We start from the raw sequence: 20,574 nt of genomic DNA, 5'->3' as shown, positions 1-20,574 counted from the left end.
TCATTCACATCTCTGCTTCACTCTCCAGCACACAATTCTCTTAGAGGAAAGTTAAAAGTTCATCCCTTTTAGCACTAATGTTTTCCTAATGACTGCTTGTTGAGTTAATAGTTAAATAGCAAGCAGGACTGTTGCTCTTGACTTTAATTTGCCCTTGAGAGTAAAGCCAAACACATGTTCTCACATGAAAGACTCATATTTAACTTCCAACCTACRAGTGCACATTGTCCCTGCAATGTTTAACGCTGAATATACAACAGGTAGAGTTTATGTACGCATGATCGTGTAAGTTCATAATATGTACAGAAAAACACACGTTAAAACAGAGACATTTTAAAGTTTTTTTTAATATAAGTTTTGCAATAAAAAAAGATGGATGGCTCAGTTGTGAGAGTACAGTTCCTTCATTTAAATGTAACATATAAAAGTGTAAGAGTACAAAAATAAACTTTTGTATAACATTAATTTTACATATTACAAAGATTTAAATGAATAGATGTACAGTAAAGGTTTATTAGGTGTTCACTGGCAAATGCCATGAAACATCAGTGATAAAAAAAAGGCAAATCATAATGATAATAAGCATTAAAACGTTTGACAAAAGACAAGACATTAGTGTTCAGAGTTAGGGATCTTTTTTAACACATGAATATACATCAGATATAAAGTGCATTGATACATGCACGACATTTGTAGGTAGTCACACCTAAGCACATCTATCATTTGGGGCTTCTTTCTCAGCAGCTAGCCGTGTTTGTGTGTTAGCTGCCCACATGGAAACTAGTCCTAATCCGATGTGCGCCCTTCTTAGACGTTTGACACAAACGTTCTGATTGGTGTGATGCCACCCCCCTCCCCCCCACCACCACACACACACACACACACACACCCTTCTCCGTGAACTGATTCGACTTTATGATTCCGGTAAATTTGAACACATTGGCTGTTTAATTAACAGTTTTTCAGGAACCAGATGTTCTTGACATCAGACAGAAAGCATATGGGGAGGATCAGGGTTGCACAAGCGCAGCCACAGCACAGCTCAGGAGACACAAAAGCTCTTGTGGCTTCGTGTTTTGTCCCCAAAACAACAACGTAGTTGCCGTTTCTATTGGGATATCAAGTTCAGTCTGAGGGCAGCTGGTACCCACTGTAATTCCAYGGTGCCAATTAACTTAAACTTGTCCTTTTTCTAGAAAGAAACAATTTCTTTTTGCCATTTTACACAATTTGAAAACATAAATGTTTACAACTAGATGATTTTAAGTATTATAATTAACTGGCTTAACAAACCAGACTCTCTTACAAAAAAGGACTTGGAGTCATGTTTGTTGAGAACATAAATCTCTTTCTAAGCACTTTTGCCCCAGTTCACGTGCTTTCTATTAAAGGCCAGAGAAAAGTGTTCAAAAACATAAAACGTCTCTTTAATGTCCATTAACCAAAAAGTATATACAGTATGGTTAGAAAAACAAASATTCACGTAGATAGTAGCACTCAGCACCAAAAGTATTTGCTAAAAGAGGTGAGAGTGGTGGTGATAACACACAGCTGAGATGGTGTTCGTGGTGAAGAGATGAAGGTTCGKTCCATGCAAAAGGCTGCAGCAGAGCAGCTGGATATGTGCTGTATAACATATTAGATACATACAGTATCTGCCATGAAGGAACTCAGATGCCCGGCTTGGATTTCTTCATCCTGGAGAGTAAAAAAAAAGCAAGTTTTATTTATGAGAATAAACTCATTTTAAAGACAACAAAGTCAGCATTATAAAAATAACTGATTGAGTTCTAACTAATGATGTCATTTTGAAAAGTCAGCAAGCTCGAAGCGGCAACAGTTCAGAAAACATTTTGTTCCAGGTTGTCAAATAAAAACAGCTGTGACGCGTTTACAGAGCCAAAAATGGTTTTTAACCCACAATAAAGACCGGAACCTACAGCCAAAGACATTCTGTTTTAATCTGGTGTTCAGATTTGATTAATTGCATGTTCAACAGTGAACTTCTGTGGAATATTCTTTTTGCTGAATGACACAGTATTCTGCACAAACTGTATAAAACACTGTAAACACCTGAACATGGGTGGGCTGTTTATTGACACTGAAATGATGCTTTTTTTTTCATATTTAAACTAGAATTTTAACTAAATAAAATCATATTTTTTGTTTACTCGGGTAAAAAACAGAAGAACACACGGGTTACAACTGTGTCATTTTTACTCTTTGTGAAAAAGTTTATATTTTCGACTCCGCTTTGGCTCTGTGTGTAACTGGAAACACATTGGGTCTGGATTGATTGTAAACAAGCATTGTTCTGCAGAGAGAAATTTACACTCCAAATCAAGGTTTCCGCCATCATCTTTGAGATGGAGTGCAGGAAGCGAGGGCTCATCAGAATATATGGCACAAGTCAGCTTGAAAGAGAAGTACCTTTATTTATTTATTTATTTACTATTTTTTATTCAATTTTGTGTTGTTTAAAAGATGTATTCTTAACTGCCGCCAAAGGTGAAAGGTGATGCAGCAACTAATTATTTTTGGAGTCAGCCCAAATCCTGATGACTGCCACAACTAATTGATCTTAGCAAACACGAAATTGACTGAATGACAAAGCCAGTTTGATATGATYGTAGCTGAAAATTGTCCTCTTTGAGTCACATTCCTAACATAATTTATAAGATTTGACCAAAACATTTATAACTTCATCCTCCCTTAGAAAAAGGTGACTTTAATTAAAACTCTATTAGAATTGGGTGAAGGGGATTCCTTCAAAGGATGCTTGGATGTTTATTCATTTTAGTTCTTTTTTTAACCTGTCACAACAAAGTGTCTTATCTTTCATTTAAAAATATAACTGATGACAAGTGGAAACTTAATTTTCTCCTTCAAGGCAAGGAGAGGTACTAATAATGGCTTTTAGGCGCAGGCAGGTATTTAAAAATTAATAGCATGTCAGATTTTTCAATCAATATTTACGGAATAAAACTTGAAACTTTCTGCACAAAMGTTTAATGCTGGCCTCTCCCGAAATCTCCCTGCAGGATGTAAACATTTTTATGAAGCTGTTTTTGCAGATGTAGGTCTTGTATAAACAGTGATGAACAAATATGCCAGTATAGAGAAAGATCAGATTAGATGTGGTTTGCATCGTCCCACATCGAGCCCACAGTTTTTGTGTTAAAGGGTAATTAGTCTCTACTCCCACTTGGACGTGTAGCAGCATGTTTGGGCATAAATTGAGTAACTGAAAGCTGTCTTTACCACCAAAAAAAAAAAAAAAATGCTCACAATCCCAGTGTGCACRTGTTTTCTTTTCTTTTGCTTTGAGTGGAAGTGATTTAACTCCGACCAAAGTCTAACAACACATCAGGATTGCGTACTGTGTTGTMGCTACTTACTTGTTGATGGCGTTCTTCAGATACTGCTGGAGCCACCGTATCTCAGGGTTCACACACACCTCTTTGTTTGTCTTCAGCTTGGCACTGTTAGGRAGAAGAAGAAGAAAAAAAAGTGTGTGGGGGGGAGTAAAATAAACAACTTAACTAAAGATGAAAGAGTGAATTATGCCAAATCAGCACCAGTGGGCATTCTGACACTCTTATCAGAGGGGCTGATTTAACACTAGCTTGTTAGTTTGACACGCACAAGAGATAAAAATTATTTTCTGTAAATAAAATGCAGTTGTGACACGACTGCAGGAACACATGCATTTCTTACATATGAAACTCTTAAACGTAAGGTTTTAGGTTTGAATATTTAATGTGTGAGTTTTTAGCTCATTATGTGCACCTATGTGTTATTTATCAATCTGAAAACCGACCCAAAGATTAAACTTAAAACTACAATTTTTTTCTTTTTCTTTTTTTGGTTCCCGCTCACCGCCAGTCATAAGGAACACTTCCTGTGACTGTGTTGGAGAGGGGAAAAAAAGGATTATTTTCTGTGAGTTTGTGGGCGGTTGACAGAGGGGCGTGTGCGTACATAYGCATGCTCAACTCTTTTCTCTGGCCTGTCACTTCTTGGAGATTGATGGTGAGAAATGTCCAAGGAAAAGCCAAACTGTCAAGAGTTTCGGGAGCTGACGTTAAAACAAAGAAAGACGTCGTCTCTGGATTCAACGTGAAAACGACACTTACACGACTTGGAAGGGGCAGTTCGGCGTGTGGATGAACCTGAGCTCTCGAATGTAGCCTCGTGGGACGCTGTTGACGGCAGTGCGGCAGTAGCAACGCTCAACCAGGCTGATGGGCTTTGCTGCTGGTCAAAGAACAAGATGAGGCTCAGTTAAACAGAACAACATACGCAGCAAAAACTACAGTTAAAGTGATCAGATTCAACTGACAACCCGCTTGCAGCTCAAAGATTAGACTTTCACTGAGGAGAAATCAGATTAATAATCAATTAAACCATCAAATGAGTTCAAAGTCCTCCAGAGGGGACAAAATGACATGTTCAAGCATGAATACAGGATTCTAATCAACCCATGTGGGGTTTGACCTTCATGTTTTGATCTGGTGCCAAATATATCAAACATAAATGCAAAAACCTTGAGCTGTTTCAGGTTCTTTGTGATGAAAGCTTTTTGGTAAACATTGTTTATGGCAGATTAATCCCCCACCCCCCGATTTCTCTTCTTGGAACCATCATGAGAGAATGCATGTAAAACWATTAAATGAATGAATTTATCTGTATCAGACTCTGTAGTTATTTGTTTTAGGAAAAATACAGACTAAAAAAGAGATAAGAAAACTGCTTTAATTAGGTTATCCCCCCCCCCCTTTTTTTTTTTTTTTCATTTGAAATCCAAACTGATTTCACCCCACGGGATGGCTACAGGCAGATGGTGAGAGTGGAGATTAAATTCGTTTTGTTTTTACACCTGATGACAGAATTACCATGAGAAAAAGACGCAGCAGACACCAGTAGGCTGCCAATGACGCCTCAGACGCCCTCATAAGGTTTCAGATGTGTGTAAAAAAGAAAAAAAAAAAGCACAAACGCGCGTGGAACAGTGAGAAAACTCTTGAGCATCCTGTTTACRCACGACAGAAGATGCCTTCTTCCCAATCCAGAATAAATTCATACTCACAAACACCCCTGAATTTGACTAAATTGAGATTTTTAAACTATGAAAATATTTTATTTGCACATAAAATGCATAATGATGAAGTTCAGAAACAATAAAGAGCAATAAATTATTTGAACGCTAATTCACGATTTCTTTTTTTTTTTCTATTCAAGTGCAAAAAAACATGAAAACACATTTTACTGCTGCATGTGTTTGTCTTTTATCACACTTCTTAAAAGCGTTTAATTAAACTATATATAGATGTTTCAGTTGATGCTCACRCATGATTTTGCATCTCAGCATAAAACATGAAATTCCAACTAAATCTGAACCATCGTGTAAAAATTGAAGAAACTCTCTGCCTACCCTGAAAGCCAGGTGCAAATATGAGCACAGTCAGCGCAGCCACGGCTGTCAGCAGCTTCACATCCATTCTGCATTAAAAAAAAGAAAGTCTCCGAGATCTGATCCTGTTCAAAGTAAAGTCCAGAGGAACTGTAACAGAGCCGCCGCTGCGCAAGTGTTAAATTACGCACCAGAGTCAAGCCGCGCTCAGAGAAAGAGAAGACTTCCGGTGGGCAAGAAAATAAAAGCAGACTCGTCAAAACTGAAATTCACAGAGTTGCGTCAGATTCAACAACTATATTTAAAAAATCATGTAGGAAAAACAGCAGTTTTTTTACTCAGGAGTAAATTTGTTGCCGTGGGGGGATTTTTTAAAATGCTTTTATTTTGTAGGAAGGTTTCAATGTTTCCCTTTGGTTTTGGGGATCCACTTTTAGACAAAAAAATTTTAAAAAAATAAAAAATAAAAATGAAACTCAGCAGAAAATGTGATGACACTTCTTCACAGCTAAAGAGCACATGCTGTTCTTTCATATAGGAAAAGCAAAGAAAGCTCCGTGACAGGTATGTATTTTTTCTATATTTGAAAGCTGAAAATTTTTCTTTAAGTTTAGTTTTCACATTGAACCAATTCACAATAATTGAAAACCTATGTGTAACAATTTTGGAATCGCTTTCCACTAAATTAGAAATGTGGCAAAGCAACAAACAGACACCTCTATATTGTGTTTTGGAAAAAAAACTGAATTGTTCTCAGTTTAGGTGAATTCCTAATCAGTTACTTGTACACAGTCTGCGAATTTCTAATCTGCTCGAGTGCGTGAGGGTCTGTGCGTGCGTTCACATCCTCTTTGTTTCGGGCATTAATGAAGCATTAATAATGGAGCCTGAAACAGGATGAAGCTCTGAAGTCAGCCTTCTGATCTTTGACTTTCATCTTCCTGTGCAACATGCGAACAAAACAAGTAAATAGGAACTTTTAAATTGTTTGATTATAAACCACCATGTGAGGTGTGCCCCATTGTTGTTTTACTGTTTCTTAAAATACCATTTGTACCAACTTTTTCAGTCAAGCACGCAGCCAAACTGAATGGAATTCCACAATGTAAATATAATCTGAAACCCCTCACTCAGACCGTCACAAAGGCCCGTATTTACACAGACGGAGGACGTGTTTTGCTACATTTCTGTCTGAATCTCAGAGCAACATGAATAATGTGAATAAGTGCTTGGTTTTTATTTTCTATTCTTTCTGACTTCGGTTATTTGGAGACATWTCCTTTCATCCAGCGACTGTGGGAAAGCGTACCTCCTGCTGACAGCACACTTTATCATGAAAATGCATTAGAATTAGAAAAGACTCATCTGAGGTGAATAAATGTGTTTCTGCTTGTGATTACCAGCTTTTTCTTTTTGGACAAAAGTTTCAACTTTATGCAAGTTGCAATGAATTTTTATTTAATTAACTCAATGCTTTTGATGTTTATTTCTTAAAACAGACATATTGTGTCTCTTTGTTTGCATTTTGAACCTTAGTTGTTATTAATAAATCCATGGAGACCAGACAGACGGTAAGGAGATGCACGCTGGGTAAAATCAGTTGAAAGCTGAAAAGGCATATTGACTTCTCTCACAGGCCACAAAGACCAGCCCTGCGTGAGTGTGAGCGTGCGATGGCGGATTCAAAGTGGAAGCAAGTGAAAGTGTTTAATTGAGCTTCTCTCAGCTTAAGGTGAAGTTTAAGACCAGAAGTTCCTACATCAAAGCGTTCCCATCCCGACTCATCGAGCTGCTTGTTCTCACAAGCTTCGCTCCACGTTTCTTTGTTTTCCTCAAACAGAAACTTGTAATTCTGCGCAAAAAAAAAAACGACAGAGAACAGCATGTGGCGAAGGTTTGCGCCAGCACTTAATGTCTGAATGGAAGTGATTTCTTCTCAAACCCAAACACCCACACACACACATGCGCGAGATTAGGAAAGCTGTAAACGGGAGACAACCTGTGACATGTTGTGGGAGAGAAATCAGAGAACAGGCAAGTATTTCGACATTACTKGTGACAATCAGAGGGATTTATTTTCTTCTAACGGAGTGAATGAACTGCTGGATTGTGGTTACATAAGCACATTTGGCAGAACATCCCCTTGCCCAATAGTTTCACTATGTTTTGAATTTTTATCATTGAAATGAAACAGCTCTGTACTGATTGTTTACATAAAAAAGTCACTTTTTTGAAACCGAAAAGAAAGTAGAGCAGGCTTCACACACTTTAGATTGAATGAAATGTGAGGTTCATGCAGCCTACATGTGGCCCACATTCTAAACATGCATATACCTGTTACGTGTTACTCACACCTGTCTGCTGCCCACTTTAAATGTGAGTTGTGGTGCAGTTTTCTGTGGCCCATCTGTCCTCCTGTCTGTTTAGTGAGATCTCACTCCAGGGGTGCATCTCTAGTTCTCTGCATGAAACTTTTCTTTACTGTACTCTCAAAGAGCCTCCTTTTGACCGAGGATGCAAATCAAAGCAGGTTTTTCTCTGAAGTTCAGGAAAAGTAAGTCTCATGGGCTTTTATTGGGATGTCACCAARTAATAGGCTACAGTACATTTTTACCTTTACTGCCAAGTCTACTTTTAAAGCCTTCTATAACTTATAATGCTAAAAACAATTCAAAAGAGAGATGTTTTGTTTCTTAGTTGAAAAAAGTGKTGCCGTTATTTTGCACTTCAAATCTCAAATTATTCAGCAGTSTTGTATAAAGTACCTCAAAGTGATACTAGAGTAAAAGTACAATCATAAAAATACTTTGGTAAAAGTTAAAGTCTTCTCTAAAAACGGTGTGCAGCTGTGATGGGTTGTGTACAAGATAATATGGTGTCAGAATGGTGTATTTTTATACTTCTCGTCCAGCCACAATTAAATTCACTCTATCCAGGAGACAAAATTTATCAGGACAGTATTTTTTTAAGTAATAACAACTTGGAATAAAAAAGGAGTAATGGCTTTCTACTTCTTACCTTTTTAAAAAATGTAAGGAGCGGAAAGTACAGATTGTGTAAAAATGTAATGAGTAAAAGTAAAAAAGTACGCTGAAAAAAAATTACTCAAGTAAAGTACAGATAACCGAAATTTCTACTTAAGTACAGTAAGTATTTGTTCTTAGTTACTTTACAACTCTGTTATTCCGATACTCAACCAGCAACGCAGACATTTTTTTATGTAACTGTGTCTCTGTTTATTTCTGACTCGTTGACTGGTAACCTCATGTTGGTGGAAAGTCTCTAAAATAATCTCTCCAAGATTGCAGTGGGACCGGGACCCTCAGGATGCAGCTCTCAGGGATGTGGGTGGCTTTAATGTTGCTGTGGACAGGAGCTGGCACTCAGAAGATAAACTGCGGGTCCTGGCTGCAGTTTTTTGTTTCGCCAACAGTGACGGAGACAACAGAGGAAGCCGAGAAAATGTTAAAATGTTAAACGGCAGACTAAAATAGAGATAAAAGGGAATTCAACTGAGTAAATAGTCAGGATGAGTGCAGCATTAACAAGATGATTTAAAAAATAGTCTTTTGCCTGTGTGAGAAAGAAGCTGCAGGAGGAAGTTCTGAAAAAACAGTGACCTGAAAATTTGAACAAGCACACCTCTGTCGCCCTCCTTCTACTCCACCTCAAGGCCACTGATGACGACAGATAAACAGCACGCCACATTCAGAACTTTCAAAAATTAGCAGTTTTTCTGTAACATTAGCTTGTTTCTCTGCCGTTAGCTTGTTTCTCCGCCATTAGCACAGCTGTAGCACACCAACAATCTTGAGCTTGGGCAGGTACACGCTGTGCGGGGGAAGGATGTGAGCTGCACGTACATGTGTGTGATTGACACCGGTGAGACAATCCTCCCGGCTCTGATTGGCTGTTTCTGACCGGGAGTGCTGTATTTCTGCAAATGGCTGTAGGACCCCACTGGGAGGAGCCAAAATAACTTTTATTTATTCACAGATTATCCGTCTCATATTCTACTGTCAGGACATAGTGGCAGGTTTAACAAATGTGTAAAAAAAAAAACATGGTTTTTAGAAAAGTTACAAACTGCAGCTTTAAGATCTAGAGGTGCAGAGGATGCTGCAGCACCACCTGATGAACGCTACGGACATGAATGTTTATGTGCAAAAATAAAGAATGCATTTTTAAAAGTACTGATTTAGAGCTCAAATATAAATACAAATCAGTGGGAAATAAAAAGAAGTTCTGTAAATTTGATATAAACCAGCACTGTTGTATAGCTTTGTGTATTTGCAATACCTTAAAAAAGTGTTTTCGTACAGCTTTCAACTATTTTAGCTGTATTTTAACTGAAAGTGCTGTTATTTTGCTTAGGACTGCACTTTAGAGACTAAAAGCAAAAATCTCTCTTTGTATAAGTTAGAAAATGTTTAATTCTATCTTTGTGTTCATAAACAAATCTGCATGTCGAAGGAGAAAAACCCCAAATCTGTCACATGCTGATAGCTTGTTAAACATTCCTTTGGCACCATTCAGCTTTAAAAAGAGACCATTTTGTCCAGGGGGGGTTGGGGTATGGATGGCTGAACATATTATGGTGGAGTTGCCAGTTTCCATAGGTCAGACTTTGGTCTGAGGACGTACAGACAACTGGTCTCAGTAGGGGTTCCACCACTGCTTCACTGAAGCTCTGAGTGGCTCGGGCCTGCCGGCTCAGTCTTTTGTCTGGTTTCCTCTACGCCCTCCAGAGAGTCACAAGACCTGGACTTCATGCCACCATATGGACCTTCTCAAAAGCCTGTCAACAAAGTCTTTATCCATAGAATCAAAGACAGCCTGAACAATGGCTTTGAAACGGTCTCTTTCAAATATAACCCCAGAAATGACATTTTCTGCTTCATTTTATCTCTTCCAGTAAAATATCCAGTTTCTTATTTTTTCCTATCTGAGTCACTTTGAGTCACATTTAGAGCTTCACAGCGAACTTAGATATAAACGTGACTCACGTTCCATCTCTTGCAGTTRAGATGCCAGAGATGTCTGCCATATTAACAAGAAACAGGAGTGTTTGGATTTTGACAATCTTCACGGTGCAGTGAAAAACGGCTCGTTTTACATGACTCCATAAAGTCAGATTTAAAGCAAGAGTCACTTCTAATGGGTTTTATCAGTTCGGCTGCGGGTTCACATAAGCCAGATGGTGTGGAACTGGGCGGTTCACAGACTGATGGTGAATCCATTGAGTTTGACACCTGGTGCTGTCTGACCACGGGAACAAAACCCGTTCAGCTGCTCCARTGATGTTGCCCAGGCGGAGCCGAGAAACGGCTCAGAGACACTCAGGTTCACATTGACCCCACTCAAGTGTGATGATATATACTGTTGTTGCTCAGTTCGGGTGTTTTTTAAAAAAAAATTTTTTTTTTTGAGCTGCATTCTTGATTCTTTGAAGAAAGTTTTTCACAACTTCAAAAATACCCAAGCTTTATTCAGACATTTTGACGGGGTTCATCTCTTTAACATTTTTGCTTTAGTTTTGTTTCTACAGCATAATTTCTCCATTCTGCGTGAGTTGCAATCAGTGAACCAAGATCTTATAGGTGGTGTTTTACCGTGTTGCAACTCTACGTAAACACACATTTAACGTCCTCACTTTTTTTTCTTCTCACAAATAAAAGCCCCTGTAGTTTATTTTGTCACTGAAACTGAAAACCACAACACAAACAAACTGCCTCATGCTTCGGACTTAGCCGCATGTTTAATCCGAGACAAAACCATCGACACACAATGCCTTCTCCACATTTGTCTGCCTTCTCTTTCTCGTCTGCTTGTCTMTCTGAGGTGCCGTTTGCAAAGTTACAGTCAAAAATTACACCAATATTTTTGTTTTATTAAGCCTTTTATAAGAAAAAATGAACAGATTTATTTTTCAAAGTCAGTTTTTCACCATATAATTCATACGTTTATAAATATCAGTTTATAAATTAAATATTTAACTTACAAATTAAATATTTAGTTAACAAGCTAAATATTTAACTTATGACTTAAATATTTAGTTTTGAGCTAAATATTTAGCTTGCAACTTAAATATTTAGCTAGCCACCTAAATATTTAACTTAATATTTGGCTAGCTACCTAAATATTTAGGTTGCAACGTAAATATTTAGCTAGTTACCTAAATATTTAACTTGCAAGCTAAATATTTAAGTTGCAACCTAAATATTTAGATAGATAGCTAAATATTTAAATTAAATATTTAGGTGGCTAGCTAAATATTTAAGCTGCAACCTAAATAWTTAGGTAGCTAGTTTAATATTTAAGTTAAATATTTAGTTAATAAACCATGACATTTATAAATGTATGAATCATATGGTGAAAAACTGACTTTGAAAAATAAATCTGTTCTTTTTTTCTCATAAAAGGCTGAATAAAACAAAATGGTGGTAATTTTTGACTGTGTAACTTTACAAACGGCACCCCATATCTCTTGCAGTCTTCGCTGCCTCCTTAAACACTTGTTGTTTTTGGTCACAAAATCTAATTTGACTTTGACAGAGTGATCTACATCATCCTCAGAGGGATGCATTTGCATTTGCTTGGAAATCATATCATGAACTCATCAATGGTTAATGAAAAGTTTGAGAAGAATATCCTCGAAATACAAAAAAAAAAAAAGAAGAAAAACTAAGTACTGTAAGTACATCAGCAATGATGTGCAGATTAAAAATAACCATCAGCAGCAACATCAAGGTATAATATGAAATAAATCAATGCTTTCAGTGTACATTTTAACCACATTTTATAGTTTTTTTCTCCAAGCTACCACTGATTTCTGACCTTCCACCCCCTCCCCCAAGATTTCTCTATTCTCAGTTCTCCGATGAGCCGTAACGTCACAGCTGCTGCCCCTCTGCTGCCCAGGTCGCTGCCTGAAAAACACTTGAGTGTCTGAGGAAAGCGTCTACAGCTGCCACTCAGATTGACAGAGCATTTAAACCTCACTGTCACTTTTCTGTTGTCTTTGTAACTTAGTTGGGGTGGAATGGTAGGTAGCTCTGTGCTCTTGGGCACTGGGGGCTTTTGCTGCAATCAAAGCTCTATTAATCAGAATGAGGAAATGGCTCTGTCAGAGGAGCGAAGACAGATTATCTTGTCTATTTTCACATGGACAAATATGAGATATGGTTACATGCAATTCATCCTGCGTGGTGCCTTTGAAGTAATTCCCAAGCTGGGCAAGTGAAAGACTATTTGTCATGAGGGCACAAATGAACGTGAAGAGGACTATGTGTACGGACTTACAAGAACAGACAAAAACATGAAGACAAAAACAGAGTATGCATTAAAAATAAAAAAAATAAAAAATTGTGTTTGAAAGATTGAAGGTTATAAACTAAAATAATCTCATGTTGAGAAGAGACAGAGTAACCCTGTTCAGGTCAAAACTTATAAAGTTCATTACAACCCTTGGAGTATGTGTTGTGAAATACTCGCAGCTACTACAACACTATTTGGTTGTTTAATATAAACTGACTGATTTATTTTCTTTGCTTAATGCTGACTATCTGTGGCAGCCATCATGATCAGTTTTAGATGTACATCCAAGGATTTAATTCTGAGTATTTCATTGAAATTATTATTAATATTATTGATATTATAAGATTTTTTCTTCTTTCTGCTATCTTTCATTTTCATTTGATATGTATTTTTTTGTGTGTGAATTTGTTCGTTTTTAAATGAAAAATTAAATGGATAAATATTGTCCAAAAAAAGGAAATCCATCCATAGGTTTCTGAGACATTTTGCTAACAGACACAGGGTTGACACCAGTAGTTAATTGTTTTAGGTTAAAAAAGTTTTAGGCAAAACACTTACACAATAACCAACACAAAATGCAAAGTGTGTTGGAGACAAGGGAGACTACAGTTTGTGTTTTCCAAAGTCAGTTTGCTGTAGCAGCCATCTTCAATTGTGTTTTCTTCAAAAGTTAATCAAGGGTTCTAGGAGACTTTATTGTCTTTCACATTACATTAGGTGGAACAAAATTACATAGTCATGGTCCATTATTCTAAAAAAAACAATATGTAAGGAAAATCAAAYAGAATGTAAACAAATGAAATAAAATAACTGTAATAATAAAACAAAAACAACAACATGCGCCACAGTGACATTTTCATTTTTCATACTAAAGCACTAGGTCAGCCTACCATCAGGATGAATATAATGCATTCCAGTAGCACTGGGATGTGGAAATTTTCTTGTTCCCTTTTGTAAATTTAAACTGGAACCCCGCCTCCAATGGTACATCCCATTTGTGTAGTGGTAGCGGCTGCGGCAACAGTTTCGATTTATAGATGGCGTCTACTCGCGGCTTTCGAAAGTTAACTCTGTAACAATTACCGTTAATTATCATTCTTAATGTTTTTGTACATGTTTAATCACTTGCACAAGTAGTGTTTTCTGTGCGTACTAAATGTATTTAAACCCAAACAGGATTCCGGCCAACAAACAGGTGAAAATGAAGACCCTAAATCCAGACACAAACCAGTCGTCATTCCATGTAGGAGTTTCAGAGAAACTGAGACGTCTATTCTCTAAACATGACGTCCCAGTGGCTTTCAAACCCCAAAACACGTTACAACAAACATTAGTTCACCCCAAAGATCCAGTTCCCTGGCAAAAACAGAGTAATATAGTATATGCTGTTAAGTGTCAAGAGGACTGTGATCAGTTATACGTCGGGAAAACAAAACAGTCACTGTTCAAAAGAATGTCATCACAGACGAACTACATCATCGGGTCAGGACTCTGCAGTTTACACTACAGGCCAGCGGTCACTCTTACAGGGATGAAGATGTTCTCATCCTTGATAGGGAGGAACATTGGTTTGAGAGAGAAGTAAAGGAAGCCATCTTTGTGAAGAAACACCGTCCACCATTAAACAGAGGTGGAGGCCTTCATGTCCAGCTGTCCTCCTCCTACAACGCTGTTTTTGCAAGTATGACTCAGCCCTCTGTGAGTAAAAAGTGTGACTCAGGGCCCCAATGATACCAACACAAATAAGAAATACAAAAACAAGGGGACGTCGAGCCCCGCCTGCACTCACTACATACACGTAACAAAACACCAAATAACCACAGCCGAAGCATCCAAACCAATAAGTCAGGTGATGGGGCACATGATCCTCTATGAACAATAGGCTAATCAAGCCTATTGTTAGGCTATGGCCCTGTTTTGCATGTGACTAACCTGTTTGTCCATGTGGAGGCAGTGCTTATAAGGCTGAGTTCACCTGAAACTCATCAGACTGAAGAAGTCTCTTGGACGAGAGACGAAAAGTTTCACTAAAGAAGAACCCATCCAGAGGACCTACTTATTTTTTTCTTTTTGATTTTTTTCTGCCTGGATTACTAAGATGCATCAGGACATCTATGTATTAAAATCAAAGTTTATTAGCAACAGTAGAGCTCTCTTTTTGTCTTTGTTTATATTGCAGCAGTGTTGTAGCTAGGTTAGCAGTAGCAATACAATCACCCGTCGGACAACTGGAATTGCAGTTTCATACGATTTGTTTGTAAATTACATCACACTTCCCAGTTGCGGAATACAACGTAAACGAATGCACCGTTATATGCAGTAACATGGATAAATTACCATGCATGGGTGAAGTGACAGTGATCAACACGGTGTGAAGGTGCTGCACTGACAGTTATTTTTCTATTTAAGGAATGAAGCTGTTGCTCGGTCTGGTGGTTTAAGATAAGTTGCTAACATTTCATACGAAAGAACTCACACAAAACGTGATCACCTTCACCTTTATCGGTCGCTGTTAAAAAAATGTTATTTGTTGTAGGATAAACATTGCTTARTAACAACAAGGTATTTGCCTCCGCTCCTCTGCTTCTCCTAATGGCCCGTGCGATCAGAGAGGCCTCCTGGAGGTTCGCTAAAAGCAACACATGTACATCACCAGCGTGTGGAGCAACGAGGGTAACAAATGAATACGGGGTGCAAAGGAAAAGATAGAAACGAGAGAAAACAGGAAGCCGAGTCAACAGCGGGCAAAGCGAGAGAAGAGCTCCAGATGATGTAGGAGAAAGACAGCAACGAGAGGCGAGGAAGAATAATGATCCTCCAGCTTAAGGCCTGTTTCCAGAGCTGGCTTTGATTAGAGACTATAACCGCGCTCTGTTCCTCATTAACTCACCGTGACGTGGAGCTGCAGCGAAGAGTGAGGCCGAACAATGACTTTAAATCTCCCCATCTCATGAAAACCAAGGTTACCATAATTCAAAGGCAGCTTCAGATGTGATTGGAATTTTCCAACCTGGAATTCAAGGCTCTTCTCTGGAGTAAAATRCATGTGTTGGAATAAAGCGATCATCTCAGGGCGTGTTCAAACGTACAGGCATCTCAATCAGTGAGGCAAAGTTTTATGGTCCACAGTTGCAGAAGTTTTTTGTCAGTCTTCTTGCCTCGAACAGCTGAGGAACAACTGCACTGTTTGCTTTCATGTAGTCATGTAGTCCTGTTTCTCCAGTTTGGAGCAAACCCAAGATCTTCAGAGAAACTGGAAATTATAATGAAGTCATTGTGTTTCATCCATTAGACTAAATGTGAATAAATTCAGCAAAACAAAAAGACATAAAAGATCCAATAATTCTTCCATATTTTCTACGTAAAGCGTCCCTCATTTGTATAATTACTAATATTGATTTGATGGAGATAATAGGCAGATATAATTCTCCTTAAGCTTTTCCACAGCCATGGAGTCCAATTATGGGTGGTCTTTGAAGTAGCCGGAATGACGATGGCCGAGTACTCTTTTCAACTTTCTCCACATGTGGCCTGAACTCTTGAGTGAGTCTGATCTGTTTTTTTTATGCTTTAAAGCTCGTAAACCATGAGCACATCACACATGTGCACCGAGGAGTCGGTGTTCTGCTTCTGTAAGCAGGTGTCGCCCAACAATGCAATGAGGGAGACCAGAGGCTTTTCAACTTTCATTGGGAGTTCATTTGTTCTGTTACAGCACAGGTTCACTCAAATAAGTTACGCTTGGTTGAAATTTGTAGCTGTTGTGAACAAAAAGCTGTGATTCTGAACAAAAACTATGGATGGATAGCTGGATGGATCCACAGTGAACACCTTGTGTAGGCTGGATGATGGGAAACTGGAATCAGAGAGGAAAATGGTTTAAGCCGACCTAGAGGGAGAAATTCTCTCCCCATCAAACTACTTGTTTCATGTAAGTTTACAGCCAAATGTTGAACTTTTAAAGCTTTGCTGGATTCTTTCTGTGATCTGTGTGTGGTGGCAGAGGTGGTAGGTGACAAGGGCGTAGCTTTGGGTCCACCATTGGGGGAGGGGCATTTACGCTCTCTACCTATTTATTTATGTATTTATTGAATCCTTTATTTTTGCAAAACGATTCAGGATATTTTGGGGTTAAAATACATTGAAATGCTTTTACAATGTTTTCTTTGTACTCTGCTCTTTTTCTCTTCCACGTCAGTTAAGAAAAGGTTTACTTTTATTCCTCATTTGTCACATTTTAGTATGTATTATATGACATACCTAAATTTCATAATTTTTCAAATTTATCCGATGCTGTGCAGCTGTGTACTTAATCAGTAAATTTCTATTGTGTTAGAGCAAATGATGTAATTTTATTGGKAGGTGGGGGGTATTTTGGCTGAGTCAAATTATTGTATTGGTCATGACCCCACCACCAACTGCCCGCAAATTACACCCATGGCAGGTGAGAAGTAGCCTAAAAAACAGAGGTGAGAAGTAATGAAGTACAAATACTTTGTGACCTTACTTACAGTAAGTATAAATTTTGGTTAAATGTTCTTTATGGAGTAACTATTTTTCAGACAAATTATTAAGTTTACTCCTGACATTTTAAATCTGCTCAAAATGTTTCTTTTCTGTTTCACATTGGCTTATTATCGTCCAAAAAAACAAAAATCTATTCAGATAAATGGCACCTTATGAAAGAGTGAAATTCACTGTTTGGATGAGAAGTATAAATATATAATCCATCGCATCTGTATGACACAAATCAAACTCCAGCTTTAGCAGACATAAGAAGATGACCTTGGCAGAGATGTATATGCAGCTGAAACAGGTAGACTAGTGCATCCCATTTTTCAATATTAACAGTTTAATACATTATAATTATCATGGCCTTTAGAAAAATGATTTTTGAGGAGCTGCGGTGCACCRTACCTGTGGCACAGCTTTTGTTCATTTCTTCTTCTCTACATTRGTTTTTAAGTAGYTTTAAAACCAGTAATTTWACTCTTTTACTTGAGTAAAACAATATCTATGCTTTGTGAGTGATGAATGTGAGTACCTTTGACAACTCTAATAAAAATCTTCCCAGTGAGATCAAATAGTGAATGTGGGCAGTCATGTTAGTGAAACTTATTCATTGCATATATGAGAAACGGACGGATGCTTCCAGTGCCTTGTGTCTGCAGCCTCGTACTTTGTTAACCCCAAATTCTTCACACAAAAGCAGCTTTGTGTCTAAGGGCTGTATGCGCAGTGAAAAGGTTTTTTTTGGGGAGGTGAGTTTGAAAGAAGGGTCTCTCTTGTCTTCTRTTTTGACTCTTTCACGTTCTTGTTTTAACAAGGACTCGAGACCAATCAGAAGGTGTGCAGTGGTCAAGAAGCTGTGATAATCCAATTTTCAGATGTTGGCAGACCATTGAAATGTGAGCTGGCTGGAAGTTTGTGTCTTCCTCTGGACTACAGCCGCCATTCAGTACCAGTGGTTTTCACTTGGATCCTATTAAAGAAGACTTGATGTTAAGCTACCCAACCTCAGACAGATGCTCAGCAGACACTTGGCATTCATTTTGTTTTGGATAACTTCAAGCTCTTATTTTGTAAGATTTTCCCAAAACTTGCCATCATTCCTTTCTCCAGGGCATGGATTAAAAATGCAGTTTTATTCCTTCTCCAAATCGTAAGAAAATAAAAACAGTTTCTTCAAGAAGAWATTGGTAGGCTTTCTTTTCACTTGTTCTGTATCTGCTTTGAGGCTTCACTTCACTGTTGTCCTGAAATAAAAGGTAGACCTTTCAATTTTCATTATCAGGTTTTGAGACTAAATGTATTAGCTTGTTTCTCACTGTCTGCTGCATGGATCTGCAATGAAATGAAAGCTATACTCCCTCTGGGTGAACTGAATGTATTTACGCAGCTGGCGCAGGCCGTGTGGTAAGACTTGTGTGCAGTCGAACAACTAAACAATGTCAATTTGAAACCTATTAGCATTTTGCTTCAGGTCAAGTTGAGGCAGATCCTTTTAACATATAACAAGCACTGAAGGTGCTTCCTGCTAAGTTAGCTTGCTTTGCTTTTTCACCTATAAAATTAGAACTGTCACTTTCCCCGAAGCATTTAATTTATAATGAAATATACAAATCAATCAATGCTCAAACTTTAACTTCACTTTTTTACGTCGAGCTGTGAGTCGTTTTGTGTATCTTTTTACCATGTTGTGTTGTTAAAGCAAATGTAATTCTTTTTTTTTTCCTTTAACTGAATCTGTCTGGGTCTTAATAGACTAATCCTGATGGATTAAGCTGGTTTCCTGTCCCCACTACTCCTAAAAACAGGGAAGGCAGCCAAAGGCCRTAACACAACATGTCCATTAATCTAAACAGCATCAAAAAGCAGCTTTCACTTTCTGCAGTTTGGGACATGAATGACAGTCCTGGTTCCCAATCAGGGTGGAAGGATGCTTTTAAAAACTAAAACTCCTGTCCTGTTGAGCTGTGTTGCCAGAAAAAGAAAAGTTTATTTGAATCTTAATTTGACAAATTCTCAGCTAGCTTGAAAAGGTTTCCTAACGCTATTACCATTTTTGGTATAAAAACTGTATAAATAAATAACTTTTTCGAACAGATGAATGTGAAATGGCACTCATCACAAAGAGCTTTTGTGTTTACAACACACTAGTTTTCAAGTTTTCAAGATCAGAACAGCTGGTTATCTGAAAAGGAATGGAACTTGTTTAGACTGCAGTCAGGTTTATTTTATAATGTCCTCAAGGGAAATATCTCAAACACAGACTTGATTTGTGAGACTTTTCTGCTTTTTTCCACCTAAAACAGAATTGTTTTCTTCTACTTGGTCCTTGTCAAGTTTGCAGGAATCTCTACATCAGGCAGGCTTAGAAAAACTAAATAGACATCATGGATCAGATTGCTTCTCTCTGACCTATCAGTAAAAAGATGCTTCCTATATGAACAACTGTGGTTTCTACTGTTCTGTAGATTTAACAAAAAAAGTGGCAAAAATCCATTCCAACTATTAGTACCACTCTATAATTTCTTGATTGAGCGAACAAACTCATGCAGGTCCATTACCAAAGTCAACAGCTGTTTGTGGTGACGTCAAACACTGCTCAATCAACTATTTTATGTTATTTTTACAGCGCTGATAACCAAACGGCGTTTTTGTTCAATAAAAATCTGATACATAATCTGTGTAAAAACACTGTGATGAGTGCTTCTAGTGTTTGTTTCTGCATTTATGATGAATGGCGCGATTTAACAGATGTTTTCATAAGAGGAACCATGACCTCAGCATCAGTTAGCGCACGTCTGGCACATGCATGTGGAAAGGACRTGCCTCAGTTTATGTTAGCGTAGCAATAAAGTAAAACCTGTCTATTGTTTTGCTTTGTTTGCTTTCTTTTCTGCTCTGACTCAACCTCTAATTACATGTAATGTCTCCATTATTGTCCTTACGTGACTCAACAAAGGATTCTGAAAGTCGATACCAACTGTTCTTGGGTAACATATTATTTTAAATTAAATTAAAGCCTTTTGTGTGACAGAGCTGAGCCGATACGGCCCGTGACTGTCAACGGCAAAGCTTTTTTGCTGCGATCTCACATAATGTTTGGATCACTCATTCACCGTTTTTGTGCGGTCACCGGAGACCCCCACGTGTCAAAGGTCACGGCTGTAAGGATATATCACAGTGTGACCCCCATCAAACAAAAGTAACCGTGAAATCTGGACAAGGTGCGGTATCAGGAATCACAAGCCTGCTAAGCGACACATTCCTCTCAAAGCTTGGTATGTCGAGATCGAAGGAGGCTTGTTGGATTTTCTGCAGGTCGAGAGGCAGGCCTC

General features: G+C 38.1%; 1 protein-coding gene across 2 annotated transcripts; it reads right to left on the bottom strand.

Moving 5' to 3' along the window:
• Positions 1-327: 327 nt before the first annotated feature.
• On the bottom strand, positions 328-5,560 carry cxcl12a (chemokine (C-X-C motif) ligand 12a (stromal cell-derived factor 1)). Of its 2 annotated transcripts, none has more exons than XM_014017734.1 (4): positions 5,435-5,560; positions 4,137-4,257; positions 3,399-3,482; positions 328-1,698 (listed from the first exon to the last, which is right to left on the bottom strand). In XM_014017734.1, the coding sequence occupies exons 1-4, from the start codon at positions 5,499-5,501 to the stop codon at positions 1,671-1,673; spliced, it is 300 nt and encodes a 99-aa protein (XP_013873188.1). In that variant the 5' UTR covers positions 5,502-5,560; the 3' UTR covers positions 328-1,670. The 2 variants fall into 2 exon arrangements, with proteins under 2 accessions (XP_013873188.1, XP_013873267.1); XM_014017813.1 differs by having other exon boundaries at positions 4,137-4,254; positions 5,435-5,557.
• Positions 5,561-20,574: the final 15,014 nt, after the last annotated feature.

The sequence above is a fragment of the Austrofundulus limnaeus genome, unplaced genomic scaffold, assembly GCF_001266775.1.
Source record: "Austrofundulus limnaeus strain Quisiro unplaced genomic scaffold, Austrofundulus_limnaeus-1.0 Scaffold0, whole genome shotgun sequence".
In the NCBI taxonomy this organism is placed as follows: domain Eukaryota; kingdom Metazoa; phylum Chordata; class Actinopteri; order Cyprinodontiformes; family Rivulidae; genus Austrofundulus; species Austrofundulus limnaeus.
This window is presented reverse-complemented; position numbering and strand designations above follow the sequence as displayed.